The 24621-nt window shown below is 56.8% G+C and overlaps 1 protein-coding gene across 4 annotated transcripts; it reads left to right on the top strand.

Annotated features, from left to right (window-relative positions):
- Nucleotides 1–2232: 2232 nt before the first annotated feature.
- PLEKHM1 (pleckstrin homology and RUN domain containing M1) lies at nucleotides 2233–24072 on the top strand. 4 transcript variants are annotated; one of them, XM_068996309.1, is made up of 15 exons: nucleotides 2233–2292; nucleotides 3020–3437; nucleotides 4018–4112; nucleotides 4448–4550; nucleotides 7359–7440; nucleotides 8915–9162; nucleotides 10524–11159; nucleotides 12330–12681; nucleotides 15354–15588; nucleotides 16015–16923; nucleotides 18496–18641; nucleotides 18816–19009; nucleotides 19452–19515; nucleotides 19945–20102; nucleotides 23298–24072. In XM_068996309.1, exons 5-15 carry the CDS (start codon nucleotides 7399–7401, stop codon nucleotides 23419–23421), a joined length of 3108 nt encoding a protein of 1035 aa, XP_068852410.1. In that variant the 5' UTR covers nucleotides 2233–2292; nucleotides 3020–3437; nucleotides 4018–4112; nucleotides 4448–4550; nucleotides 7359–7398; the 3' UTR covers nucleotides 23422–24072. The 4 variants fall into 4 exon arrangements, with proteins under 4 accessions (XP_068852410.1, XP_068852409.1, XP_068852406.1 ...); XM_068996308.1 differs by lacking the exon at nucleotides 4448–4550; XM_068996305.1 differs by lacking the exons at nucleotides 4018–4112; nucleotides 4448–4550.
- The last annotated feature ends 549 nt before the right edge of the window (nucleotides 24073–24621 follow it).

Genomic DNA, 24621 nt, shown 5'->3' with positions numbered 1-24621 from the left:
CGGTGCTGCCCTTCTTCCAAAGCTGTAAATTCTGTGTTTGCCCTGAGTCCCAGCCAAAGCTTCCTGCTCAGCCGCTCTGCTTGCCCGCCAGCTCGTCTTTGGGCACACGGGCACGGCCTCTTCCTGCCTGCGCCTTCAAGGATCTCTCCTTGCACAATGTCCAGCCTCCCTGGACTCCTCTGCCCCTCAGGACAGCGTCCCAGGGGAGCCTCTCGACCAGCGTGGCTGGACTGACTCACCCTGGGCAACCGCTCCCACCTGGATGGACCTTCGTCCACATCGTCATTGTCCCGTTCCCAGAGGCCCAGAGCCTCCTCCCTGCTGTGTAGAGGGAGCCGGGCAGGTGAGATGGACCAGGAGGGGATTCTCCTGCTGCCCCGAGCAGGGACCTGTCTCCATTCCCCCCGTCTCTTCAGTCCCCTCCGTCTGCCTGCTGGCAACACCCTTGGGGATCCTCTGCTTCTCTGGACTTGTCCATCTGGGACATTTGTCCAGTGGCTGCTGGAGAGTGACTCCACCAGTCCCTCTCCCTCTCCTACTCCCCAACACTCCTTAACTTTCCACTTCCCCCTTCAGCTCTGCCACTGGGCTGAGAAGAGCATCCAGCTGGCCAGACCTCACACAGGTGTTATTTCTGCCAGCCCAGTGCCAGTGCCCCACTCCAGCACTCCCTGTAGTGTTTTCCCATTCCAAAGAGGCCTTCCTGGATATCTCTTTGGATATCAAAAGAAGACGCTTTGCAGTAGTGCTTCTAAATCATCCCCAGGCCCCTGCAGCTTTCCAGGATCAACACTTTTGTGTTACAAATGTCTCCTGCGAGCACAAGAGCTCCAGGTGGTGGGTGGGAAGGGGAATGGCCGGTGTCCTGCGGCAGAGGCCATGGCCCTGGTGTCCCCGTGGTGCTGGCCTGGAGCTGCACAAGCAGCATTGTCCCCTCTACACCCCTGAGCTTTCCTCCTCCTTCCCTTTGCTCTCCCTCACACCCGCCCGGCTCCCAGGCTGATGGTTGCAGTGTTTTCATTCCTGATACCCCCATGCACCCTTGGTAGCTGAACTGAGTGGTGGCTGAGAGGGAAGTCTTGGTGGCTCTGGGAACCCCTGAGACCCAAGCAAAGTGTTCTGGGGTTCTCTGAAAATCTGTGACAGAGCGGCTTGAAGAAGTACGAAGATGTAGAGCAGGTGAAATCAGGTACCATGTGTGTCCCGCTCTTTCTCACCTCTCCAAATCCTTCCCTTCCACTGTTCTTTCCAGGGCCTGCCCGTTTCCAACCACTTAAGTCAACCCTAGTGTCTTCCCAGCAAGTTGAAGGGTGTAGGAAAATCTCTTCCTCCATATCCCAGTACTCTGCATTGCACAGCTCAGCCCAGGATTCATTTTCCTGGCAGATACTTTTGTACATGCAATGCCTGCTCTTTTTCTTCAGCTCTTGTTCTGATGTAGGAACTGCTGAGGCTTTCCTTGGATGCTGTTACTTTGGTGGCTATTTCCAGGCTATTTCTTTGGATCCCACTTCTTTAGCTGTTGTTTCCTTGTGATTTACTTGCTCTTATTTCCTTGGATCCTACTTCCTTGGAGGCTATATTCTTGGCTATTTCCTTACTACTGTTTCCTTGACTATTTCCTTGAATTCCTTCACTGTTATTTCCTTGCCTTTATTTCCTCAGATGTTGTTTCCCTGCAGTTATTCCGGATGGAAGTAGCCTGAGGAAACGCTGTTACCCAGAGACAAGATGCACCCCAAAATCTGCACCACTGACTCCATGACCCCTGTCCGCAGAGGAGGATGCTGCTGGTGGGTGCTGTGCTTAGGACACCCCAAAACTCCTCCCTGGGGATTGGGAACAGGGGGGATCAAAGCAGTCACCGCAGCCCAGCCTCCGGAGCCGCAGCCTTCCCAGGGCCCTGACGTTCAGGAAAGCTGCGCGTGTGACAGGGCTCATGTGTGTCCAAGTGTCTGTCCATGTGTGTTCATGTGTGTTCATCCAGGTGTGTGTCCAGGTGTGTCCATGTACATGTCCAGGTGCGTGTCCGTGTGTGTGTCCAGGTGTGTGTCCATGCGTGAACATGTGTGTCCATGTGTGTTCGAGTGTGTGTCCAGGTGTCTGTCCGTGTGTGTCCAGGTGTGCCCGGCTGTGTCCGGCAGCGTCCGAGCTCCCGCGCGCGCCTCCGCGCGGTGCTCGCGGGGCGCGGCCCGGAGTTATCGATCCTCCTCGCTGCGTGATGACGTCATGCGGGGCGGGGCGTGCGCGCTCCCGGCGCTTCCGGGTTCCCCGGCCGGAGACGCGGAGCCGGTGAGCGGGGGGGGGGCACCGGGGGGTACCGGGGGCGGTGGGGCCTGACGGGAGGTGCGGGGTGAGCGGGGCCCGTGGGGTGCAGAGGGTGCGGGTCTGACAAGGGGTGCGCGGTGATGGGGGTGCAGAGTGACGGGGGTCTAGCAAGGGGTGCAGGGCGCCCATGGGGTGCGGGGTGCGGAGGGTCAGCCAGGGGTGCGGGGGATGGGGTCTGGCAGGGGGTGCAGGGTGGTGCAAGCGAGCCCTGCTCCCCCAGCTCCCCACGGCCGCTCACCTCTCCCCAGAGCCGGGCAGGCCCTGATCCCTCCCCAGCCACCTGGATGCCCCCACAGCCACCCCCGGCAGCCCCCGGCCTGCCCGTGCCAGGCCCCACACGCCTGGGCTGGGCTGCGCTGCCCAGCCAGCAGCCTTGGCCCCTCATTCCTCCTCTCCGTGTCCCCCGTGGGGGGGACAGCAGGTCAGATGTGCCTTTCCATGGGGCCCCGCTGGGGGTTGGTGTCAGGTCCTCAATTCGCTGCCTCCAGCGCTGACACCCCAAGTCTCTCGGCCTGTTCCTCCCACCAGCCAGAAATCCCAGCACCTGTGGGATCCTTACAGCTTTCCCTGACTTATCATGTGTTACATTCTCAGTAAATCACGTAAAATGAGCAGTTGCAAACAAGCTCTGGGTAACTCTTGCGTAAAATGTAGAGATTAAAAAGCCTTTTCCTCATTGCCTTCCTCACAGCGACCGCCGTCCCCCTGCCAAGGGATGCGAGCCACCCGCCCAGCCGGATGGCACCAGGAACATCCACGGGGAAACTCCAGCGCTGGGAATCCAAAGCAACACAAAAAGTGGGAGTATAAACCTGGGAACATCTTGCCTCAACACGCTGGGGCTTTCACAACGTGCTTGGCCCATGCATGGCGGCTCCAGCAGCTGCAGCATCACGGAAAATCAACCCCAGCTCTCCCTGCGGCTCCGGCAAATTGTAGCCTGGTGCAGGAGTAGGTAACAGGCTGAAGGAAATCCCCAGTTTGGAGTGTTTGGAAGGCACAGTCTCACATCCAGGCTGGGAGCTCAGTGGCTGCTCTTCCTCCCCCGGCTGCTCCTGGGCCCCCACGGGGCAGAAGCTGGACGGGTTCATCACTCTGGCCACCACCAGGTTTGTCAGCTGTGACAAATAGGTATGAGGGTGGTGTGATGGTCTCATCCTCACTCCATGCTTGTGTTCCTACCCTGGGAATCACAGCACTGCTGTTTCAGGCTGGGCACAGGGAAGGAGCCAAAGTGGGACCATGAGGGTCCTGCTGGGGCTCTGTCCTGTCCTAACCCTCACCGAGCTGTTCCCAGGGGTTTTATTCTCATAGCAGCCAATCCCCATGCCATGCCACTGGCTTTCCTGCTCCTGGGCTGCCTCTGGGCCCAGCTTGCACTCAGCTCTGTGTGGAAAGCAGGAGCTGTGTGGAAGGAAAGCACTGTCCCCACAGCGGTCCTTGGACCCACTGTGCCACCAGAGCCCCCGTGTCCCCAGGTCGGAGGGTGACTGGCACAGCACTCGTGTTTGGAAAATGACTGGCTCCATGTCCAGGCATTGAGTCACCGCTCACGCTGCCGTCGTGGGCTGTTGTTTTCCATCCCAGAGCACGGGCAGTGACCTGCTGTTTATTTATAACTCGCAGAGCGTCGCTTCTTGGGAGACCGAGGAGCCGAGCTCTGGGGCAGGGGCTCTGTTTTGTTGGCAGGAGCCTTGATTCCAGCTGTTCCCAAGGAATCTGGCTGGTTTGCAGCAGTTTGGGAAATCTGCAGCTCTGCCCTTGCTCCGTGACTCTCCTCGTGGGTAGGTCGGACTCCCTGCCTGGAGTTGTTCCTCACTTGTTTGCTTTGCGTTGTTTCACCCTGGGAGCTGCTGGGGTGGTGACTGCTGGGAAACCCAGTGCATTTTCTCTGCTGTAGCTGTGCTTGTCTCTGTGTTTGCACATCTGTCCCATCTCTTATCTTCTAAGATCACAAGGATCAGCCGTGGCTTTCCAGGATTTGCCTGGAAGTGCTCCAGAGCCCTCTGGTTCTTTCTAGACTCAGCACCAGGGCTGCTGTTCCGATTTCCCTGTGTTTCACCCAAGATTTGTTAGGTGAAATCCGCCTCAGAGCTGCTTCCTTGCACTTGTTATTCAGGAAAATGCTGTGCCGACAGAAGTGGTGCTGTGTGGATTCATGGCGCTGGAACAAACTGGTTGGACTAGTCGTGGTGGGAGTGGAGAGTCCCATGGTGAAGGTGGTGGGTTGTCCTCCTCAGCTCTCGCCTCCTGCAGGCACTGGGAGAGGTCATGCTGGCAAAAGAGAGTGTTTGGGGGGAATAACTTTCACTTTGTAAAACTTAGACCAGGTCTTTGTAAAACTCAGATGAAGTCTTTGCAAAACCTCTGCTGTCAGCCTGCAACCAGCTCGGGACTCCAGGGTGGTCCCTGGAGCTGGAACACCTGTGCTGCCTTGCTGGGCATGAGAAATGCCACCCTGTGCCCCCTGTCGGGTCTCCCACCCTTGGGTCTCCCCCCTTCAGATCTCCCACCCTCAGGTCTCTCACCCTTGAGTCTTCTCCCACACCTGGGTCTCCTCTCACTCCTGGATCTCCTGCCCTTGGATTTCCCACCCTTGACTCTCCCATCCGTGGGTCTCCCACCTGCAGTGTCTCAGGGATGATGTGTCTCTTGTCCTCAGGGAGGTGGTGGGGAAAGGGGCAGAGGCTGCCCAGCCCTGAGGAACCTCCTGGGTGGAGGGCAGAGATGGGGGTGGCTCCCTGAGGTCCTTGTCAACCACTGCTGCCACTTCAGGGGCCCCTCGTTCCCCCAACCCCCCAGCAGCCCCTGAGCCAGAGGTTAACTGTCCTGTAGTCCCTGTGCTCCCCCCATTTCTGTGTTGCAACACAAGGAGAGGAAATCTTATGACAAGTCACAGCAAAAACAGTTTCGTTTTCTCTGAAATCGTCTGTGAACCCTGGAAACACTGAGGGTCCATGCTGGATTTGGTCCCAAGGAGCTCTTGTCCTACTGCTCTCAGCAGGGCCAGCTGGGGTGGTACCTACACAGGATGCTCTGAGTCTGGGATGTTCCAGGTTCCTGGATTTGGGCTGCTCCAGACTTGGGCTACTCTGGGTTTAAACTGCTCCTGATTTGGACACTGCTGCCTTCAGGACTGGCTGTGGCCATGCAGGAGCTGCTCAGCAAAACATGGTTCTGCGCAGGCTTGGCAGGAGAGGGGCAGGTTGATGCTGTTAGCTCTGCTCAGGGAAAGCTCTGGGGATTTTGTGTTGGCTTGCAAATAAAACCTGAGACATCAATGCCATTCCAAGCCTGTTGGCAGATCCAACCCTGCGGCGAACAGCTGGGCTCTCCTCCTCCATTTGGATGGCAAGTGATTCCAACTTCAGGGAATAGCTCGATAGGACAAGATGGAATGGTTTCACACTGACAGAGGAGAGAATTAGATGGGATGTTCAGAAGAAATTCTTCCCTGGGAGGGTGGGCAGGCCCTGGCACAGGATGCCCAGAGCAGCTGTGGCTGCCCCTGGATCCCTGGAAGTGTCCAAGGCCAGGCTGGACATTGGGGCTGGGAGCAGCCTGGGACAGTGGAAGGTGTCCCTGCCCATGACAGGGTGTGGCACTGGGTCGTCCTTAAGGTCCCTTCCAGCCCAAACCATGCTGGAATTCTATAAATAAATTCCTTCTCCAGCCTCTCATATCCTTAGGAAACTGTGAGCAGTAGCAGGTGCTGGAGCAGCTCTCAGACCTCATTCCATGCCAGGCCCTGCCATGTTTGGTGAGGGATCCAGCCATGGGTGAGAGATCCAGCTGTGGTTGGTGAGGGATCCAGCCGTGCCATGAGTGTCCTGCTGGCACCACACGCTCTGCTCAGAGGCTCCAGGCACAGCTGGGTTTCGCAGATGGCTCCAAGGGAGGAGCAGGGCAGGAAGCCAAGAGTCAGAAGTCAAAGGTCCCTTGTTGTCTGCAGCCCTGCAGTGGCAGGTGACCCGACCAGGCTGCCCAGACTGCTCAGATCAGGTTTTTCCAGGGTTTTCTGTAGCAGGAGGGCACTGATTTTCCTCTGTCTCCCACCAAAGCAGCAGAGCAGCCCTGGCACCCCCCAGCATGGGGGGGTCCTGGGATTCATGGGGTTCATGGAGAACCAGAAGCCTTCCAGTACTTAGAGGGGCTTCTAAAAAATGTGGAGAGGGCTTTATGTGGGCAGACAGTGACAGGACAAGGGAGAATGGGTTTAAACTGAAAGAGGAGATTCAGATGGGAATTCCTCCTGGGAGGGTGGGCAGGCCCTGGCACAGGGTGCCCAGAGAAGCTGTGGCTGCCCCTGGATCCCTGTCAGTGTCCAAGGCCAGGTTGGACACTGGGGCTTGGAGCAGCCTGGGATAGTGGAAGGTGTCCCTGCCCATGGCAGGGGTGGTACTGGGTGGGCTTTAAGGTCCTCTCCAACCCAGACCATCCTGGGATTCCATGATTCTTTCCCATCTCCCCAGCCAGCTCTGTGCTGATAGGGTCTGTCCCAGCAGGGTTTGGAGCAGCATCACTCCTCTGGCATGTGACAGAGAGCTGAACTGCTGTCACCTCTCCCCAGGCTCTGCTGGGGGGTCACATCCCTTGTCCAGGCCACCTAATGCCACTCCCATGGTTTTTGGGTGCCTTTTTCAGGCACAGATATTCCAAGTGACACAGGGACAAGGGCAGCAGTCCCTGGCCATGCCTGTGGCACTGCTGGCCAGACCTGCCTGGTAGCTGCCCCAGCCTGGGGGCTGCCTGAGGGCCCCTCCCAGGGGTTCATTACTCTCTCCTGGTCTCTTGGCCCTGCTCTATTTTGCCTGAAACACTCCTAGTCCCTGGGAATCATCCCTGGGAACCACGGTACCTTTCCAGGTCAGTCACTCCCAGCTCAGATCCCACCGTGCCCTGGCCATGAACACCTGCAGAACGCCTCAGGGCAGGATCCATCCCTTTTGGGTGCCACTAGGAGCTCTTTCCCTGGCAGGTGAGTGGCATGGGACCCCTGGGTGCTCAGCCATGCCCTCCTTGTCCCACAGGTGACATGTGAAGGCAGCGTGGGGAGCGGCAGCAGCGGAGATGCATTCCAGCCACCCCGAGGACCCCAAGGAAGCCATCCAGGTGAGCCAGACCCCCCCCAGTGCTCCCCAGACAGCTCTCAGGGCAACTCCAGGCACTGCTGGGGTCAGGTAGGACTTGTGGGTGCCACCAGCTGGGATTAGGATGATTTATACTGGGATTGGGAAGGGGTCCTTGATGGTTTGTCTGGGTTGGGGAATTAAAGGAAATAAGGGGTGTGTGGGTTAAATCACAGCCTGGCCTTTGCAAGACTCCATGTGGGGCAGGGAAGGTGCTCACTCTGATACCTGGATGAAGGAGTGTTGTCCTCCCCCCCGAGTTTGGGGTCTCTTGACCCAACCTTGGGAATCTAAACCCATTCAACAAGCAAAGTTCAACAGCAACAGTTAAACCCAAGTGTTTAATTCATCCCATGGATGAATCTGTGCGTGGACTGATAAAATCATCCGCACTCTTTAACCTTCTCAGCCCTCAGTGCTCCTTCCTTGGGGCAGCAGACCTGGGGGGCAGCTGGAAAAGCTGGAAAACAGCACCCCAAATAAGGGACACACTCCCCTGGCTGTTGCCCTTGAGCTACAGCTGCTGGGAATCTTATTTAGATGCTGAAAAAAATATCTCAGGCTGGAAATTTAATATGGGTTTGTGCAGCCAACCCAGGCTCGAGTCAAAAGCTGCACAGCCCTGCTGAGGGAACATTCAGCATTTGCTGGGAGATGAAACATGGATTGTTTGGCTGGAATCTGAGGAGGAATTTATGGTGTTTTCCAAGCGCCTGCTGGGAAACACAACCGTGATTTAAAATAAGATTGGTTGAGACACCCAGGCTCAGCTGCTTTAGGAAAAATCCTCTCCACTGGCGTGAAATTGTTAAATTCACCAAACTTGCTGCTTTCGACTGGTGGAAGAGGAAGTAAAGCTGCTGGAAGGCAAAATTCCCACGTCCCAGCTTCAGAACCCATTGAGTCTCTCCAAGGGCAGTAGTTAAACCCCAGTGTCCTTCCAAACCCCGCTGTTTTGGGGGCCCGTCCCTGGAGGGTTTACCCAGCACAGCTACTGAGGTCAATGACTTTGATTTCTGCTGCTGGCCCCATGTCACATGTCACATGCTGCTTGGGCTGACCTGCACGAGCTCAGGGGATGTGTTCCCTCCTCTTGAGTTTCTCCTTTCTCACCCACACTTAATCCTCGTGTTTCCCCCAAAGGAGTGCCTGGAAAGAACCAATTCCTTTTTTCCCATCCCTTAAGCCATTTGCTGTCTGTTGCTCTAAAGGCAACCCCAGTTCTGAAACACCAGCTAAAATTGCATAAGTTATTATTTTTATAACAAAATAAGCCGGATTCCAGGAGTGTGAGTTCCCAGCTTGACCGGTTCAGCCGCTGCAAAGGTTGAGGATGAGGGAGGAGTGGCGTGATGCTTCACTGTGGATAAGCCTGACTGTTTTTTGAGCTCTTTTACATTTAATCCTTCTTAATACTTTCACTTTTATAATCCAAACCTGTACCTCCTGTCTTGCAGCTGATCAAGAAGCAACTGGTGAATGCCATCAAGGCTCTGCAGAAGCAGTACGTGAGCTCGGACGCCGTGGTCACCAGCGATGACAGCAACGCCAACACGCTCTGCAGCGCCCTGGAAGCTGTGTTTGTGCACGGGCTGAAGGCAAAGCACATCAAAGCAGAGAGTGGGGGGAAAGGGAAGAAATCTGGGGGTCGGGGCCCCCTCCCCCAGCCAGTTTTTTGGGGCCTGCTGAAGAGCATCATGCACCGGTGAGTGGGTCTTGCTGCTGACAGGGATTCGCATGCTCGGGTTTATCCCTTCTTTTGGTGCCGTCAGATTTGGGGAATGAGGAGGATGGTTCAATGGACAGATGTGTCTCTACCCCATCTGTGTGCTTAGTCCCCTCAGCTGCAGGGACTGATGCTCTCACAGGGCTTTGGGGGGGCTGCTCAGGACCTTGGGAGATGGGGGGAGCAGAGTGAAGCCCCTGTGGTGCCAAGAGGGGCTGAGCCCCCACACCCCCTCTCAGCATGTGCCGGGGGTGAGCTGATGTCCCCAGAAAGTTGAGGATTGAAACTGAAGGCACACCCCTTTCTTATTTATTTCTGTGTGCGAGGCTGGATGTCTGGGCCCTGTGGAACCCCAGTGACCACACTGGTGTCCGGCAGCAGCCGCTTACGGGATGCACAACACAGGGATCTGGGCTCTCTCCTAACCTGGATCAGCCGGGACTGGTTGGCCCCATTTCCCCATGCCCCAACCAGCCTTTGAGGAGGTCTCTCCTGAGTGATCACTGTTTACTGGGGTTTTCTGAGCCACTCCCTGAGTCAAGTTCACCCACAGTAAATAACAGCCTACACACAAAGTGTTCTGAAAGCCTCATCCAGCTCCATCACCGACTCCTGAATTATGAAAGAGCAGATGAAAATAGCTCTTTCACATGCTGTGGGGGATATTTTTGTGCCCTTTGAAGGTTTTTCTCTTCTGTCTTGAGAGACAGATTAAAAAAGAAATCTTACAAAACCTTTGCTCTGGTTTTTGAGGTGTGTGCAGTGAGCTGGGAGTGGGGAAGATCGGGGAGAGTGGTGTCGCTGTTGGATTTTAGGGAAGAACAGCTGAATTCAGGAGTTTGGGATTGCTTGAGCTCAACCTCAGCCACGTTGTTTCTTGGGGGCTGCCACAACAGTTTTCACTGTGTTTTGGCTGCTTTTAAATTTGAAGTGAGGATTTAGACACGTGATTGTCACCAAGGAGGATCCAGCCAGCACAAACCCCACAAATTCACAGGGACAGCAGGGATTCTCCCTCTGCATCCTTGCCCAGTGCAAGCAATGGGTGGGAGATGCCTCCGGTCAGAGAGAGGAGGAGCAGCCAGAGGCACTGCAGGGCTGCCTGGGGTACTTACCAACATGTTTAGTTTGGGGCATTCAGGAGCCATTTCCTTCCATGAAAAACCACACTTTCCATGAAGGAGGGAGATTTTCCACAGCCGGTTTTATCCCAGCTCCTGAACTCCCTGTAGCAGAGCAGGTTGGGCAGTGTCTGATGGAGGCTCAGGCCCTCCTGAACCCCACAGTGGACCAAAACAGAGCTGCTCACTCCTGTTCTGTTCTTTTTCTTCCTTTCCCAGGAATATTGTCTCAGAGCTGGAACAACTGATGTTTATCAACACGGACGTGGGGCGCTGCCGGGCCTGGCTGCGGCTGGCGCTGAACGACGGCCTCATGGAGTGTTACCTGAAGCTGCTGCTGCGGGACCGGGCCCGGCTGCACGAGTACTACCAAGCACCAGCTCTGCTCCTGGATGCTGAGGAGTGCGAGTTTCTCCTCTGCTACTTGCAGGGTTTATCGTCCTTGACCTTCGAGCTCTCCTACAAGTCAGCAGTTCTGAACGAGTGGACCGTCACCCCGCTGTCCCTGTCGGGTCTGTGTCCCGTGTCTGAGCTGCTGGAGCCCCTCACGTCCTCAGCCTCTGAACCCCGCAGGAAAGCATCGCTGGGCTCCATCTCCCAGTCCTCGGGGTCGGATGAGATTGAGATCCAAGCCCCTGTCCTGCCCATCAGCAAAGCCAGCAGCAAGATCAAGCTCACATCGTCCTCGCTGAGCCTGAACACCACGAGCTCGTCCCAGCTCTCGTCCAGCCTGGGCTCCGACAGCCTCCCCCCGGTGCCCTGCACCCGCAGCCCCGAGCGCGGTGAGGAGCCGCTGTCCTGCGACTCCGACCTGGGCACCGCCACCGCCGAGGACCTGGACAGGTCCCTCCAGGAGTGAGTCTCTCCCCACATCTCCTCTCTGAAGGGGTTTTTGATCCTCTCTGGGCTCTGGTTGTTTTCTCTCTGTAGGGAGGAAGGCTTTCTCCCTGCTTGCCTTTAACAAGCTCTTTTTCCCTCCTGGAAGGAGCTTTTGTTCTCTTCATGAACCGCTCAGCACGGCTTGCTGAGACCCTGCTGCCACTGCAAATGAGCTCACGGCCACTGAAGTGTGTGTGTGTCCTCTTTACCAGGGCAGAAACGTCAGAAAAATGCTGGTTCCTGGTTTCAGGAATGTCACATCTTCCTGGTGTACACTGGGGGATGCTCCAGGGCTTTCCACAGGGGGAAAGAAATGAGTGGTCACAGGGAAGGGTTGTAATTTGCAGCTTTGGCAGATCATTCAGAGAGGGAGGTTGTTGGTTTGTCATCCTTGTGATTTATTCCTGCCAAGCATCCAGCACAAAGATTTCCAGGGTTATGTAAGCTCTGAGTAATCTGTAAATATTTTGCCTGCCACCTTTAGAGTGTGACTCTGAGGGAGCCGAGCCTCAGGGTGATGCCTCTTCCCAGTCTTCAGGAAGAGTTGGAGCTGCAGGCTGTGCTTCCCCATCTATAACAGCATCATTCCCTTCTTCCAGGATTTTGCATCTTCCAATGATCCTGGAAGAACCTGCCTCGACTGGATTAAACTCGTGATGGAGATGCTCCTTTGAGTTTTAATCTTGGGCTGGTTTAATTCTGGGGCTGGCAGCAGTCTGGGACCACGGGAACAGCCGATCCTCTGGCCAGGCTCCACTGTTAATTGCTCATTAATGGAAACAATTGGAATTTGGCACATGGTCCAAGGCTGGATTCATGTCCAGGAGCTGTACATGGGGCTGGGGCTGTGGGGAGCACCCAGTGCTGTCCCTCCATCCACCAAATTAAACTCCATTAATGGGTGTAATTGGGAAATGCTCCCTTCACAGGCAGTGTCCTGCTCCGTGCTGTGGGGCTGACACTGCTCTGTGGGGCACAAATCCCACATTTTTCTGTTGGCATCACTGGGATGTTACCATGCTGCCAGCCCACAGAGGCCAGCGGTGACGCTGAACTCTTTTTACATGGTTACAATGTGCAATAACGGGGGTTTTATAGGTTTTGGTTATTAAGCTGCCTTCAAACCCATCACTTTTCCATTTCAAGGGTGTTGTCCGAGTTCAGCAAGGCCAGGCCAAGCCCGGAGGCCCCGGAGGGACGGCTGCTCCCCTGCATGCTGGGCTGCTCCCCCCGGCCTCCCCCGGGCCCCCCGGTATCGCCTGCCCGCCCGGCACCGACCCGTGGAACACACCAGGAACCTCCCCCCAGCAGTGCCAGCTCTGCTCAGACAGGAGACCCCACGCCCCCCAGGCAGGGGGATGGAGATGCCAGCGGCATGTCCAGAATTCCAGCCCCTCAGAATGGTCTGGGCAGAGCAGAGAGCAGCGGCAGCGAGGGCAGCCAGGCAGCCCGCAGCCCCACGGCCCAGTACCTGCTCTCACCCCTGCTGGGCTGTCCGGTAGGTGCCACAGCCCCTTCCCTTCCCTTCCCTTCCCTTCCCTTCCCTTCCCTTCCCTTCCCTTCCCTTCCCTTCCCTTCCCTTCCCTTCCCTTCCCTTCCCTTCCCTTCCCTTCCCTTCCCTTCCCTTCCCTTCCCTTCCCTTCCCTTCCCTTCCCTTCCCTTCCCTTCCCTTCCCTTCCCTTCCCTTCCCTTCCCTTCCCTTCCCTTCCCTTCCCTTCCCTTCCCTTCCCTTCCCTTGCCTTCCCTTGCCTTCCCTTCCCTTCCCTTGCCTTCCCTTGCCTTCCCTTGCCTTCCCTTGCCTTCCCTTGCCTTCCCTTGCCTTGCCTTGCCTTCCCTTCCCTTCCCTTCCCTTCCCTTCCCTTCCCTTCCCTTCCCTTCCCTTCCCTTCCCTTCCCTTCCCTTCCCTTCCCTTCCCTTCCCTTCCCTTCCCTTCCCTTCCCTTCCCTTCCCTTCCCTTCCCTTCCCTTCCCTTCCCTTCCCTTCCCTTCCCTTCCCTTCCCTTCCCTTCCCTTCCCTTCCTCAAGAGAAATAAAACTGAGGACAGCTCTGATAGACACTGCTGTTCTAGAATCAGGGAATCCCAGAATGGTTTGGGTTGGAAGGGACCTTAAAGCCTATCCAGTGCCACACTCCTGCCATGGGCAGGGACACCTTCCACTAGACCAGGGTGCTCCAAGCCCCGTCCACTTGGCCTTGGACGCTTCCAGGGACAGATTTCTCCAAACTCCCATCATCTGGGCTGCTTCCACTTGGCTATCAGTGATGGTTCCAACCCCATGGAGCCGTGGCTGTGCAGCTGCTTCAGGAGAAACTGGATCAAAGTCTCTCTTCCCTGAGGAAAGAGGCACCAAAGCTTTTGAAGCCCTGCCTGGCCTGTCAGTCACCCCTCTTCAGGAGCAGCTGTAGCAGGAAGTTTGGGGTTTCTTAGGGATATCTGGAGAGGGGTGAGCTCTCGCACAAATCTGGCCATGGACTGTGTGCAAGCGATAAAACAGCCCCGGAGTCGAGGTTCTCATGGGGACTTTTCTTCATTTATGGTCCACGTAAGAGAAGGGAAAAGGGTTGACTGGACAGGAAACAAAGTCGTTTCCCAGTGGGAAAATCCTCCTGCAGCACATCTGTTCCCAGAGCAGGATGGCATTCCCGGGTGTTGAGCCTGAGCAGCAGCGGATTTCCCCTGCTGCCAGCAGGAGCTGATCCACATCCATGAGCTTCTCCTTTTAGGAAACTCTTTGAACAGCCCTGTCCTCTGTATAATTTGTTACTGACTGTTCCATCCTGGTTCCCATTGTTTCCATGCTGGTTCCCATCCTTTCCACACTGGTGAGGGTAGGATATACCTCACAGCCCCCAGACCATTCCTCCTTTTGCTCTCTGCTCCTCTTAGTTCCCTCCCGCTTATCCCGTTTCCGCTGCTTCCTCATGGCCCAGAGCCAGTTCGACCTAATCTATGTATAACATACTGTGTCAACAGGAAATTCCCCCTGCTCTCCATGACTCATGGAGCAACCTGCATTCCTGCCCCAGGAGTAATCCAGGAGCCGCCACCCCGTGATCCTCCCCGCAGGGTGGTGACAGCTCTTGTGCTGTCACTTCGGTTGTTATTCAAAATAAAAGGCTCTTGGAAGGCCGGGAAGGGGAGTTGAGAGGACATTCCCATTGGGATGCAGCCCAGGAAGGGTCTAGGAATGCTGCTCCCTTTTGCCAGGGCACTGAGCTGGGTTGTTTTTTCCTCCTGGTGTTTGCTCAGGGACCTTGTCCCAGAATCTTGCTCCTTTCAGGAGGAATTTCTTCACTGAAAGGGTGGTCAGGCCTTGGAAGGGGCTGCCCAGGGAGCTGGTAGAGTTTCCATCCCTGGAGGTGTCCAAGGAACAGCTGGACATGGCACTCAGTGCCTTGGCCTGGCTGCCAAGGTGGGGATTGGGCACAGGATGGACTCGAAGGGCTTTTCTCCCTTAATGATTCTGGGATTCTTGTAGCCAGAAAAGCTCGTGGAGAAGCTACAGCCACATTTTCTTCAGCTCATGGATCTCATCCCCTCCTGGGATGCAGAGAGAGACTTCTGCCTTCCCTGCTTTATTTTCCCCTGCACAGCCCAGGCCCATGTAGTATCCTCTTGTGAGCCATGGGTCTCTGTTTCACCCTGGACACCTCTGTGCCTCTCCCCATCTCTGTTCTTCCTGGTGCTGCTGCTCCAGTTTGTGCCCTTCCATGGCAGGGCTGGAATTTCACCCCCATCAGTAAAACTCTGTGGCCCTGTGGTCAGTGCAGGGAATGTGCTCTCCTTCCACAGTGATTTTAGGGGGAGAGAACAGATTGATTTTGGGCTTTATTATCCCACCAGAATACAATCCCAGTGTTTTCCAGCTGTGGACACAGTTCCACGGATTGTTCTCTGATTGGAGGGAGCAGGACAGCCATCCACCTGGGAATGGCCAGCAGAAAATCAGTCATGGAATGGTTTGTGGAGGAAGGGACCTTAAAACTCATCTCATTCCCAACCTCCTGCCATGAGCAGGGAAACCTTGCATTAAATCCCACACATCAGTGCCTGGGATTTGGGCTGTGCAGGAGCAGCCCCCGAGGAGGGCTTGCTGTGGATATGTGTGTTTGAGTGGCACTGGGTGTTTGATGAGCTTAATAATTCATAATATTTCATTTTTTTAATAGACGAGCTGGATCTCAGAAGATGATTTCTACAGACCTTCCCCAGGAGAGGGCAGTGGGAGCACAGCCAACACCAACGGCTTTGGGCCGGAGGGGGACAGCGAGGAGCCAGCCCTGGGGCTCATCAGTGCTCTGGACTTGGAGAGGCTCTCAGTGCCGTCCTCGGACACTGGGAAGCCCAAAATGTCCCCAGAACGGGAGCAGAAGGGCTTCAGCGTGGTGCACCGCAGGCAGATGGGTATGTGCCACCTCCTGCTGCCCTCGTGCTCGGGGGCTGTTCCAGGTGGGGCTGGGCTGTCTGGGGAGAGCTGATGGCTGGTGTGAGCTGATGGCAGCACTGGGAGCTACAGAGGGCAGTAGAGCAGCTTCCCAAGGCATTGCTGAGCCCAGGGAGGCTCTGGTGGGAAGCAGTTTAGTGGGAGAGGGTCTGTCCACCCTGCATGACACCTTTCCTTTATCCCACTTGTTCCCAGCCTCAAAACCCAAATGCAGGTGGACAATGCTGGAGACCAAGGTCCTGTCAGCTCCTACCCCAGCCCACCACATACCAGCACTGCCTCTCACCCCTGCTATGCCTCTGGGTGCTTGCTTTGAGCCCCTCTTGGCTTTTCTCTCCTCACTGGTTTCCCCACTCTCACTTAAACTGAGCCATCTTTTGCCCCAGGTCTTTCCAACCCTTTCCGGGGGCTGCTGAAGCTGGGCAGCCTGGAGCGGCGAGGAGCCATGGGGATATGGAAGGAGTTTTCCTGCGAGCTGTCCCCGCTGGAGCTGCGGCTCTTCCTGGACCACGAGGACCGCATCTGCGTGGAGAGCTACTCCCTGCTGCGCTGCGAGTCCCTGGCGCTGACCCACTCCGACGGCCGCTTCGAGCTGGTTTTCCTGGGGAAAAAGCTCTTCCTCCGAGCCCCTTCCCGGGATGAGGCTGAGGACTGGCTGGACAGGATCCGTGAGGCGCTGCGCAAGTGCCGGCCGCAGCTGGAGGAGGAGGAGGACTGGGAGACTCTGGAGAATTCCGAGGATGGAGGCGAAGCCCAGCCCGTCCAGGGCGATTCCAGTGCTCTCCAGTACAGTGACGTGCCTGGGAACAGCTTGGACTGGACTGCAGCTCCAGAACCAGAGCTGGATGCGATCAAAGAGGCTGTTCTGTACATGGACGTGGACAAAACCTGGGTCCCATTTATTTTTTCCCTGTCTCTAGAAACTCTGAAGTGCTTTAAAATCAGGAACAATGAAAAAGTTTTAAGCAACAGTTACGGCATAGAGACCATCCAGGACATCCTTCCAGACACGAGCCTGGGGGGACCCTCCTTCTTCAAGGTGATCACCTCCAAGGCCGTGCTGAAGCTGCAGGCTGAGAATGCAGAGGAGGCGGCCTCGTGGAGGGAGCTGGTCCGAGAGGTGCTCATGTCCTACCTGGAGAGCGCCGAGGAGGCGCTGACCCTGGGGGGCAGCTTGGATGGGCACTCCCAGGTCGTCCTGAAGAACATCGTGAAGGAAAATGGCTTCTTGTTGCAGTACCTGGTGGCCATCCCCATGGAGAAGGGCCTGGACTCGCAGAGCTTCATCTGTGCAGGTACAGAATCATGGAATGGTTTGGGTTGGAAGGGACCTTAAAGCCCATCCAGTCCCACCCCTGCCATGGACAGGGACACTTCCCACTGTCCCAGGCTGCTCCAAGTTCTGTCCAAGCTGGTATTGGACACCCAGTGGTCCAGTTGGGTATTGGACCCAATTGGATGGGGATGGGGCAGCCACAGCTTCTCTGGTTTCCCAGGAATCCCAGCAGCACAAGATGCCCTTGGTGGGGCTTCATGTCCCCAGTCAGGGGCACCTTTGGTGTCCTGTGGGCACAGGGTGAGTCCCCCACGCCGAGCCCCCATCCCTCCCCAGCCCAGTCCAACTGGGATGTTACTGGGCTCCCATTTAAGACGCTTTCGGTACAGACAGTGGGGAACTGGGGTTGAAGCAACCAACCTTAGGTGGATCAGGAAGCTCAGGACTCTCTTCCTGGGCATTTTGAGGCCCCAGCCTGTGGGGAAAGTGCAATCTGGAGCAGTTTTTCCAGTAAGGCAGCACGGGAGCAGGGATTGCCATGGGTGTGACAGGCTGATTTTGCAAAACAATAATTTACCCTTCCCCTGACGCCTCTCAGCACGCGGGGAGGTTCTGGTGGCACCTTCACTGACCTCCACAGGAGCTGTAATTTGCTCTTTACCTCACTAAGTTAATTAAATTTCAGATTTCTCTCCTGCTTCAATTATATTTCTTGTACCCTCCAGCAGACTGGGTTTTTTCTTTTAATCTCCCTTCTTTTTTTATATAATTTTTTTTCTGGTCTATTTGGTCTCTGCCTTCCTTCCAGGCTCTGTCCTGCATCTTCCACCTCCCCACAGCTGGAAGCAACAAAGCAAAAAGACAAAGTCCCAGTTTTTCTGTGTAGGTTTTCTTTAGGGATCTGCCTGCCCTGCTTTCACCCCGCTCCCCAGCCTGACACCCGATGTGTTCCCTTCCATCTCAGGGTAATGAGCAATAAAGGCTGGGTTTTATTATTAATTCAGAAAGCAATACATGATCTCCATTAATATTTTGGGGGAGTGAGCTCCAGCTACTCCAGAGTGCAATGCCTGGGGTAATAAAGCCGAGATGGGTTCCCCACTTCTACAATAAAGGGGTTTTTGTGTTAATCCATCCTTGCAGGTGAGGGTTTGGTACCCTGTGACAGCAGCAGAAAAGGGCTGAGTGAAGGCAGAATACTGCAAAGCTACTGGTGCAGGTGATGAGGCAGCAGGTGGGATTGAGGTTCTTCCCCAAACCACTGGGATGCTGCCAGAATTCACTTTTCCTGAAAAAAAACCCCACAAACAATTGAACCACTTGATGGATAAGAGTGGGTTCAGGGATAGTTCAGCCTCCTTTTTATGGAGAAAAAGTGAAGCAGCAACTGTTGAACCATCACAGTCCTAAATTCATGAGGAAGGGGCTGGAGGCCTCGCACTGAATGTCCTACAGGTGCTTTAGTTGCTCTCTACCCCTTCCCAAAACTTCCTTGTCCAATTCCATGCTGCCAAAAGTTTCTCCCCCATCCGGGCAGAGGTGGGCAGAGGCTGTGGGCAGCACGGTCCCCTCTCACTCCCTGCTCCCGCAGGCTGCTCCCGGCAGATCGGCTTCTCCTTCGCCAGGCCCAAGCTCTGCGCCTTCTCCGGGCTCTACTACTGCGACAGCTGCCACCGGGACGAGGAGACCGTGATCCCCTCCCGCCTCATCCACAACTGGGATCTGACCAAACGAGGGGTGAGTCCTGGGCTGGGTCCCCGCAGGGAGCAGGGAAACGCTCCAGCATCTGCTTCCTGAAGGTCCCTCTGGGCATTCCCTGGGCTGGAAGTGCCCACTCCAAACCTCCCTCCGAGCTCGCTCTGGGGCTGCTCCTTGGTCCGTGTCCACCTGTCCCCTCTGTCTGTGCCCCAGGTGTGCAAGCAGGCCCTGAAGTTCCTCACGCAGATCCGAAACCAGCCGCTGATCGACCTGAAGCTGGTCAACGAGAGCCTCTACGAGCACGTGGAGAGGATGGGGCGGATCCTGCGCAGCCGGGAGCAGCTGAAGCTGCTGGGGGATTATCTCATCATGTGCCGCAGCGGCGCCCTGAAGGAGCTCAGCAAGCGGTGAGGTCCCTCCCGGGGTGACATTCCCCTCTCTTGGCACCCTGGTGGTCTCCTGGTCCTCCTCCTCACTCACCATGGGAGCAGGGAGCAGTGCTGCCAAGGCTCAGGGTGACTTTTCCCTCCATATCATCTGCTCTAAGGAGTTATCTGTGTGTTGGCTGGGTCAGCACAATGAGCTGTGACTCAGGAAACACCTTCCTGGCTGAGGAGCTTCTGGCTGGACAGGAAACACCTGGCAAAATAGATGAGATATTTATTTTCTTTTTTCTCCCTGCTTTGAAATGCTCTCACGTGATTTCCAGTGGCAGGATTTGGGATGTGAAAATGGGCTCTGCAGTGATTCACTTCAAGAGGCTGCTTCATCCAGGCTCCTCCTTGCTCCAAAGCTGTTGGAGGTGTGGTGGAAACCAACTACCCCCTTCCTCTCTGTGCTTCTTTGCAGGCTTGATCACAGGCATTACCTCCTGGAGTGTCCCCACAAATACAGTGTGGCTGATCTGAGGCAGGTGAGAGCTGTGCATGGTCACAGAGTCCCAGAATGGTTTGGGTTGGAAGGGACCTTAAAGACCACTCAGTCCCACCCCTGCCACTCAGTTCCACCTCCCCCTAGACCAGGTTGCTCAAAACCCCCTGGCCCAGCTGTAGGGGTTTTCCAGGTGAAAACACCCCGATGTCTGTGTGGGTGCCACGTGCTGCTCCTTCAGCAGGAGGTTCCCAGCAGTTGGGTTTTTCAGTGATTCCCAAGCCAGGAGCCCCATCCTGGCAGGTTGTGGGTGCTGCTCTCAGCCACCCGGGGTCCCACTGCATGCCAGGCGTGTGGGGTGGGGTTGTTTTGGAGGGCAGCCTTGCCTTCAGGTGGCAGCCCAAAGAATGGGTGTGACCCAGCAAACCCCGCGGGGCCGGGCTCCAGGAGCGCTGACCCCTGTGTCCCCCAGATCGCCGACGGCGTCTTCGAGAGCTTCCTGCAGTCGCTGCTGCAGTTCGCATCCCACCACGTCTACAGCTGCGACCTGTGCACCCAGCGCGGCTTCATCTGCCAGATCTGCAACAGCAGCAGCATCATCTTCCCCTTCGAGTTCGACACTACCACCAGGTGAGAGAGCCACCTCTGCCCGTCCCACCACAGCCAGGACACCCAAGGGCACAGCCTGGTTTCTCCAGGAGCACCTAACAACCCCTGAGTTCTGCTCGGGGTCTGCACTTCCAAGGCACGTGGGGGATTGAAAATGGCTCTGAGGTGGTTGTGCATCCTCGTGATGCCCATGACCTTGTGGTTTCTGTGTCCTCAGCCATGGGAACCATATTGTGGTACCCATGTCCTTCTGGCAGCTGCATCCTCGTGGTGCCCATGTCCTCGTTGGAGCCATGTCCTCATGGTTCCCCCATCCTTGTGAGACTCATCTTCACAGTGCCCACATCCTCATGCCCATGTCCTCATGGGACCCATCAGCCCCAGGATGCACCAAGCCAAATCCGGGCTGTTTGGGGCAGGAGAGGACCATCCTCACAGAGCCAAGATGGCACCAAGAGAGGTGGCTTTGCAGACTGAAGATGCAGAGCCACCAGCATCTTGCTGTCAGCCTGCAAAGGCCTTGCTGGGTGCTGAGTGCCAGGGCAGCCAAGGGGCTGGAGGGACGAGGAGGAAGAGGAGAAGGAGGAGAAAGGGACATGCAGAACCTGTCTTGCTCACCAGGCCAGTGCCTCACCCATTCAGGGTCGGTGTGACCCCTTGCAGGGGCTGCAGGACAGAAGGGGAAGCAGCAGTGGGACTGTCCTACATCCCTGTGCAGCCGTGGAGGGAAGGATGGACACAGGGACACAGAGTTCATAGAATGCTAGAGTGGTTTGGGTTGGAGGGACCTTAAAGCCCATCATGCCACCCCTGCCATGGCAGGGACACCTTCCACTGTCCCAGGCTGCTCCAAACCCCGTCCAGCCTGGCCTTGGACACTTCCAGGGCTGGGGCAGCCACAGCTGCTCTGGGAGCAGAGATGGAGGGTGGGCATCACTGTGGGATGTGCTGGGAGAGGCAGAGGATGTTCCCAGCAGGAGAGGGGTGATGCTGGCTCTCACTGAGGTTTTCCCCTGCCCTCAGAGCTCCCATCCCTCACAGGCAGGGGCCTGTCCTACAGTGAGGTCAGCTGTGGGTCAGGATGCAACAGCTGGACAGAAGTTGGAATCAGGATGGGGATGGTGCTAGAGGGGAGCTCTTATCCCCACCACCGTCAGGGTTTCCTGAAGAAATCAAACCCTTCCAGCCCAGAAGCCTGCTCCCCTGTAGGGGGGAGCTCTGCAGGCTCCCTCCAGAATCGTGGAATCATTCAGGCTGGAAAAGCCCTGTCAGATCATCGAGTCCAGCTGTTCCCCCAGCACTGCCAAGGCCACCACTGACCCATGTCCCCAAGTGCCTCATCCACAGGGCTTTTAAATCCCTGCAGGGATGGTGACTCCATCACTGCCCTTGGCAGCTGTGCCAGAGTTGGACAACTCTTTCAGTGAAGAAATTTTCCATAATATCCAACCTAAACCTCCCCTGGGGCAACTTGAGGCCATTTCCTCTTGTGCTGTCTTATCCTATTTGGCATTGAGCACAGTCCTGGCAGAGAGATTTCACAGGCTGATGGGCTGCATGGCCTCGCTTTGCCTGGCAATCCCTAAAAGTGAGCAGCAACACCCAGAACCTGCAGAAAATACCGAGGATCCGTGGGTGCTCCATGTGTTACAGAGCTGCGAGTGTTTCCGTGGAGGAGGAGCAGCGCTGCTCGCTCCCCTCCCTGCCACGGGGACAGCGCTGAGCTCATTATCGAGGACAACAACATCCCCAGGGGACCGATTTTCCCTGAAAAAAGAGCAGCCGGGCTCTGGAAAGTGCTGGCACGCAGGGCTGAGCTGGCTGGCGGCCAGCCGGGGGGTCCTCGTGTCCCGTGGAGCCGAGCTCTGAAGTTTGTTGACGTCTTTCTTTTTCACACTGACGGAGGAGGTTGTGCAGCAGGAAAGCGGCTCAGCCGACATCCTCGCGGAGCTAAACGCGGCTTCCTGCCCCTCTGCCCGCCCCGGGGCCGCCGGGTCACAGCGGCACTCGCTGCAGGATGTGTCTGCAGCGCCTCAAACAATGACCCCGCCAGCGCAGGACCCTCTCCTGCTCCGGCAGCTCGGGGGGAGGTGGAGGCAGGAGATGCCACTACTCACTCGGAACCACACCGGGTAAAACCCGGCTTCCCAAATCCCCCCACACCTGGGGAGCAGCCGCCGCTGCTGCTGATCTGGAGAGGCCACGTGGAAGCATATTTTCCCCTCTCCGGAGCAGGATTTGGCCCCAGCTGTGATGTCGTGGTCCCTTTCCTGGCACTGCCGGCTGTTTCTCCGCCCCTGTCCCACGCATCCTTTGGGGAATTAAGGTGTTTGGTGCTGTTCACACATGGATTGTGCACAGGTATTTGCACAGGAAAGGTAAATCTGGCTGCCCCGGTGGCATGTGGCTTAGCCACCTTTTGCTGCCACTGAGGAGCTGGGGATCACAACCCAAAAATTGACCTCAGCCCTCATATCAGGGACGTTTCTGCTGGTGACTGAGCAGTGAAACCCCTGCCCGAGCTGGGGTCCTCCGCAGGGTGTCACATTCCTGCTGCTGCTGAGCCAGATCAGGGAGCTCTGGCACCTCCACAGAGTGACCTGCTCAAGGGCAGCTTCCTCCTGGCTGTCCATCCCTTCCCTGCAGCTCCACTGTCCCCACAGTGTCCCTGCCGCGTGCGGGTCCTGCTGTCAGGGTGGGGGTCCCCCCCTCCCAGCCATGGCCAGCAGAGGGTCCCCAACAGCGATGCTGTCACAGGGGTCGGTGTTGAGGGATCAGCGTCACGTGCCAAGGGGTCACTGTCACGAGAGTCGATGTCCAGGGTTTGGTGTCTCAGGGTTCGTTGTTGCAGGGGTTGTTGTCACGCCCTCGAAGCTGCACTCGGTGCTGGGAGAGCAGGGCACAAACCTCAGCTCAAACCTCACTCCCGTCTCTCTCTCACACATTGGCAGCACCCACCATGCTCCTTCCGGCCGAGCCGCTGCACTCGGAGCTGCCGAGGGGGATGAGGAGCTGCTGGGGTGGATTTTCTGCTCGAGCAGCTGCTGCTCCTGCGCTCGAGGCTCGTCCTGAGCTGGAGCCGCGGCTGGGGCTCTGCTCAGCGAGTGCTCAAAATACACCAGGACAGGGAAGTGTCTCCTGGTTCAGTGGGGGAAGTTTGGTCTTTGCTCTGACATTACCAACTCAGTGGGTTTGTTTTTTTCCCTCTTTTCCCAGGTGCAGCGAATGCAAAACAGTCTTCCACCGGGACTGCCACGCCCGGGCCCCGTCGTGCCCGCGCTGCGAGCGGCGGCAGCGGTACCAGCGGCGGCTGGAGGCCAGCACAGAGCCCAGCCTGTAGCCTGGCACTGCCCTCGACACTGCCCGCGGGATGGGGATGGCGGGAGGGACAGAGCAGAGCCCCCCTGCCTGAGAGCCTGTCCTGCGCCTGGCCCTGCCCTGGGGACAGGGACAGTGTGGGGTGGGTGCTCCTGCCCCGCGGAGGGACCCTCTGCCCACCCAGGGCTGAACAAGGGGGGTGGAAAACTCCATCCCTCTTCACACTAACCGGGTGCTGTTCCCTGTCACCCTCCTGGTGCCAATGTCCCCTCCCAGTGGAACCCAGCGGCTCTCCACGGTGTCATCCCAGAATTCCAGTCAAGGGTGTGGAGAACTGACATTGATCAAAGCTCTAGATTTTTAGGATGTTCGATACTGAAAACTGGTATTTTTTTACATGGGGGTTTTGCACAACTGGGCTGCTCTGGCTGATGGAGCCGCACAGGGAGGGGACAAATTGACACTTGTGCCTTTAGGGACCTGCGCGCCCCCGGGGGACCGTGGGTGCCCCGAGCATCTCCCGCTCAGAGCCCAGCCAGCGCCGTGGCCGCCGAGAAGAGCCGGGGAGAGCCGGGCCGAGCCTCCCTGCCTGCTGCTGCTCATCCTCGGGAGAAATTTTATTTTCCTTTAACCCCTCCCCACGCAAAAATAATTAAAGTCTATTTAACAACAAGTGAAGTGATTTCTGGTTTTGCTTCTCCGCAGTGGGACCAAATCACAGGTTGAACCTGACACGGTGTCTCTGTGGGAAGAGGGTAGGGAATGGGTATGCTGCCTGTCCCTTGTCCTCTGTCCTCCATCCTCCCTGCCCATCCCCCATCCTCCCTGCCCATCCTCCAGGGTTTTGTTTGGGAAACTGGTTGGGGGACCCTTCCCCATTTTCCTTCCCGTCTGCTCCCCACTGGTGTCAGCCTCTCCCATCGTTATTTTCCCTGCCGCCCATGTGCCAGGAGGACTTCGGGTGTGCCCACCAACACAGCAGAACTCCCTGGGGTGTGTGGGGACAAAACCCGGGACAGAACAGCTCCCCTGGGGCCCCCCTAATCGGGTCCCCATCCCACTGCCCAGGGAGGCCGTGCCAGATCCGGCAGCAGCGCAGATCCCGGCTGAGCCGCGGGGCTGGGCCCTTCCTGCGGCAGGAACCTCCCGAGGAGCCGTTTCCTCGTCGGGCGGCAGCGGGTCCCCTCCGCCAGGGTCCCTTCCCGCCCGCCGAGGGGAGGAA

Source organism: Aphelocoma coerulescens, chromosome 27 (assembly GCF_041296385.1).
Source record: "Aphelocoma coerulescens isolate FSJ_1873_10779 chromosome 27, UR_Acoe_1.0, whole genome shotgun sequence".
In the NCBI taxonomy this organism is placed as follows: Eukaryota; Metazoa; Chordata; class Aves; order Passeriformes; family Corvidae; genus Aphelocoma; species Aphelocoma coerulescens.
The sequence above is the reverse complement of the archived record's forward strand: the minus strand, read 5'-3'. Positions and strand labels throughout refer to the sequence as shown.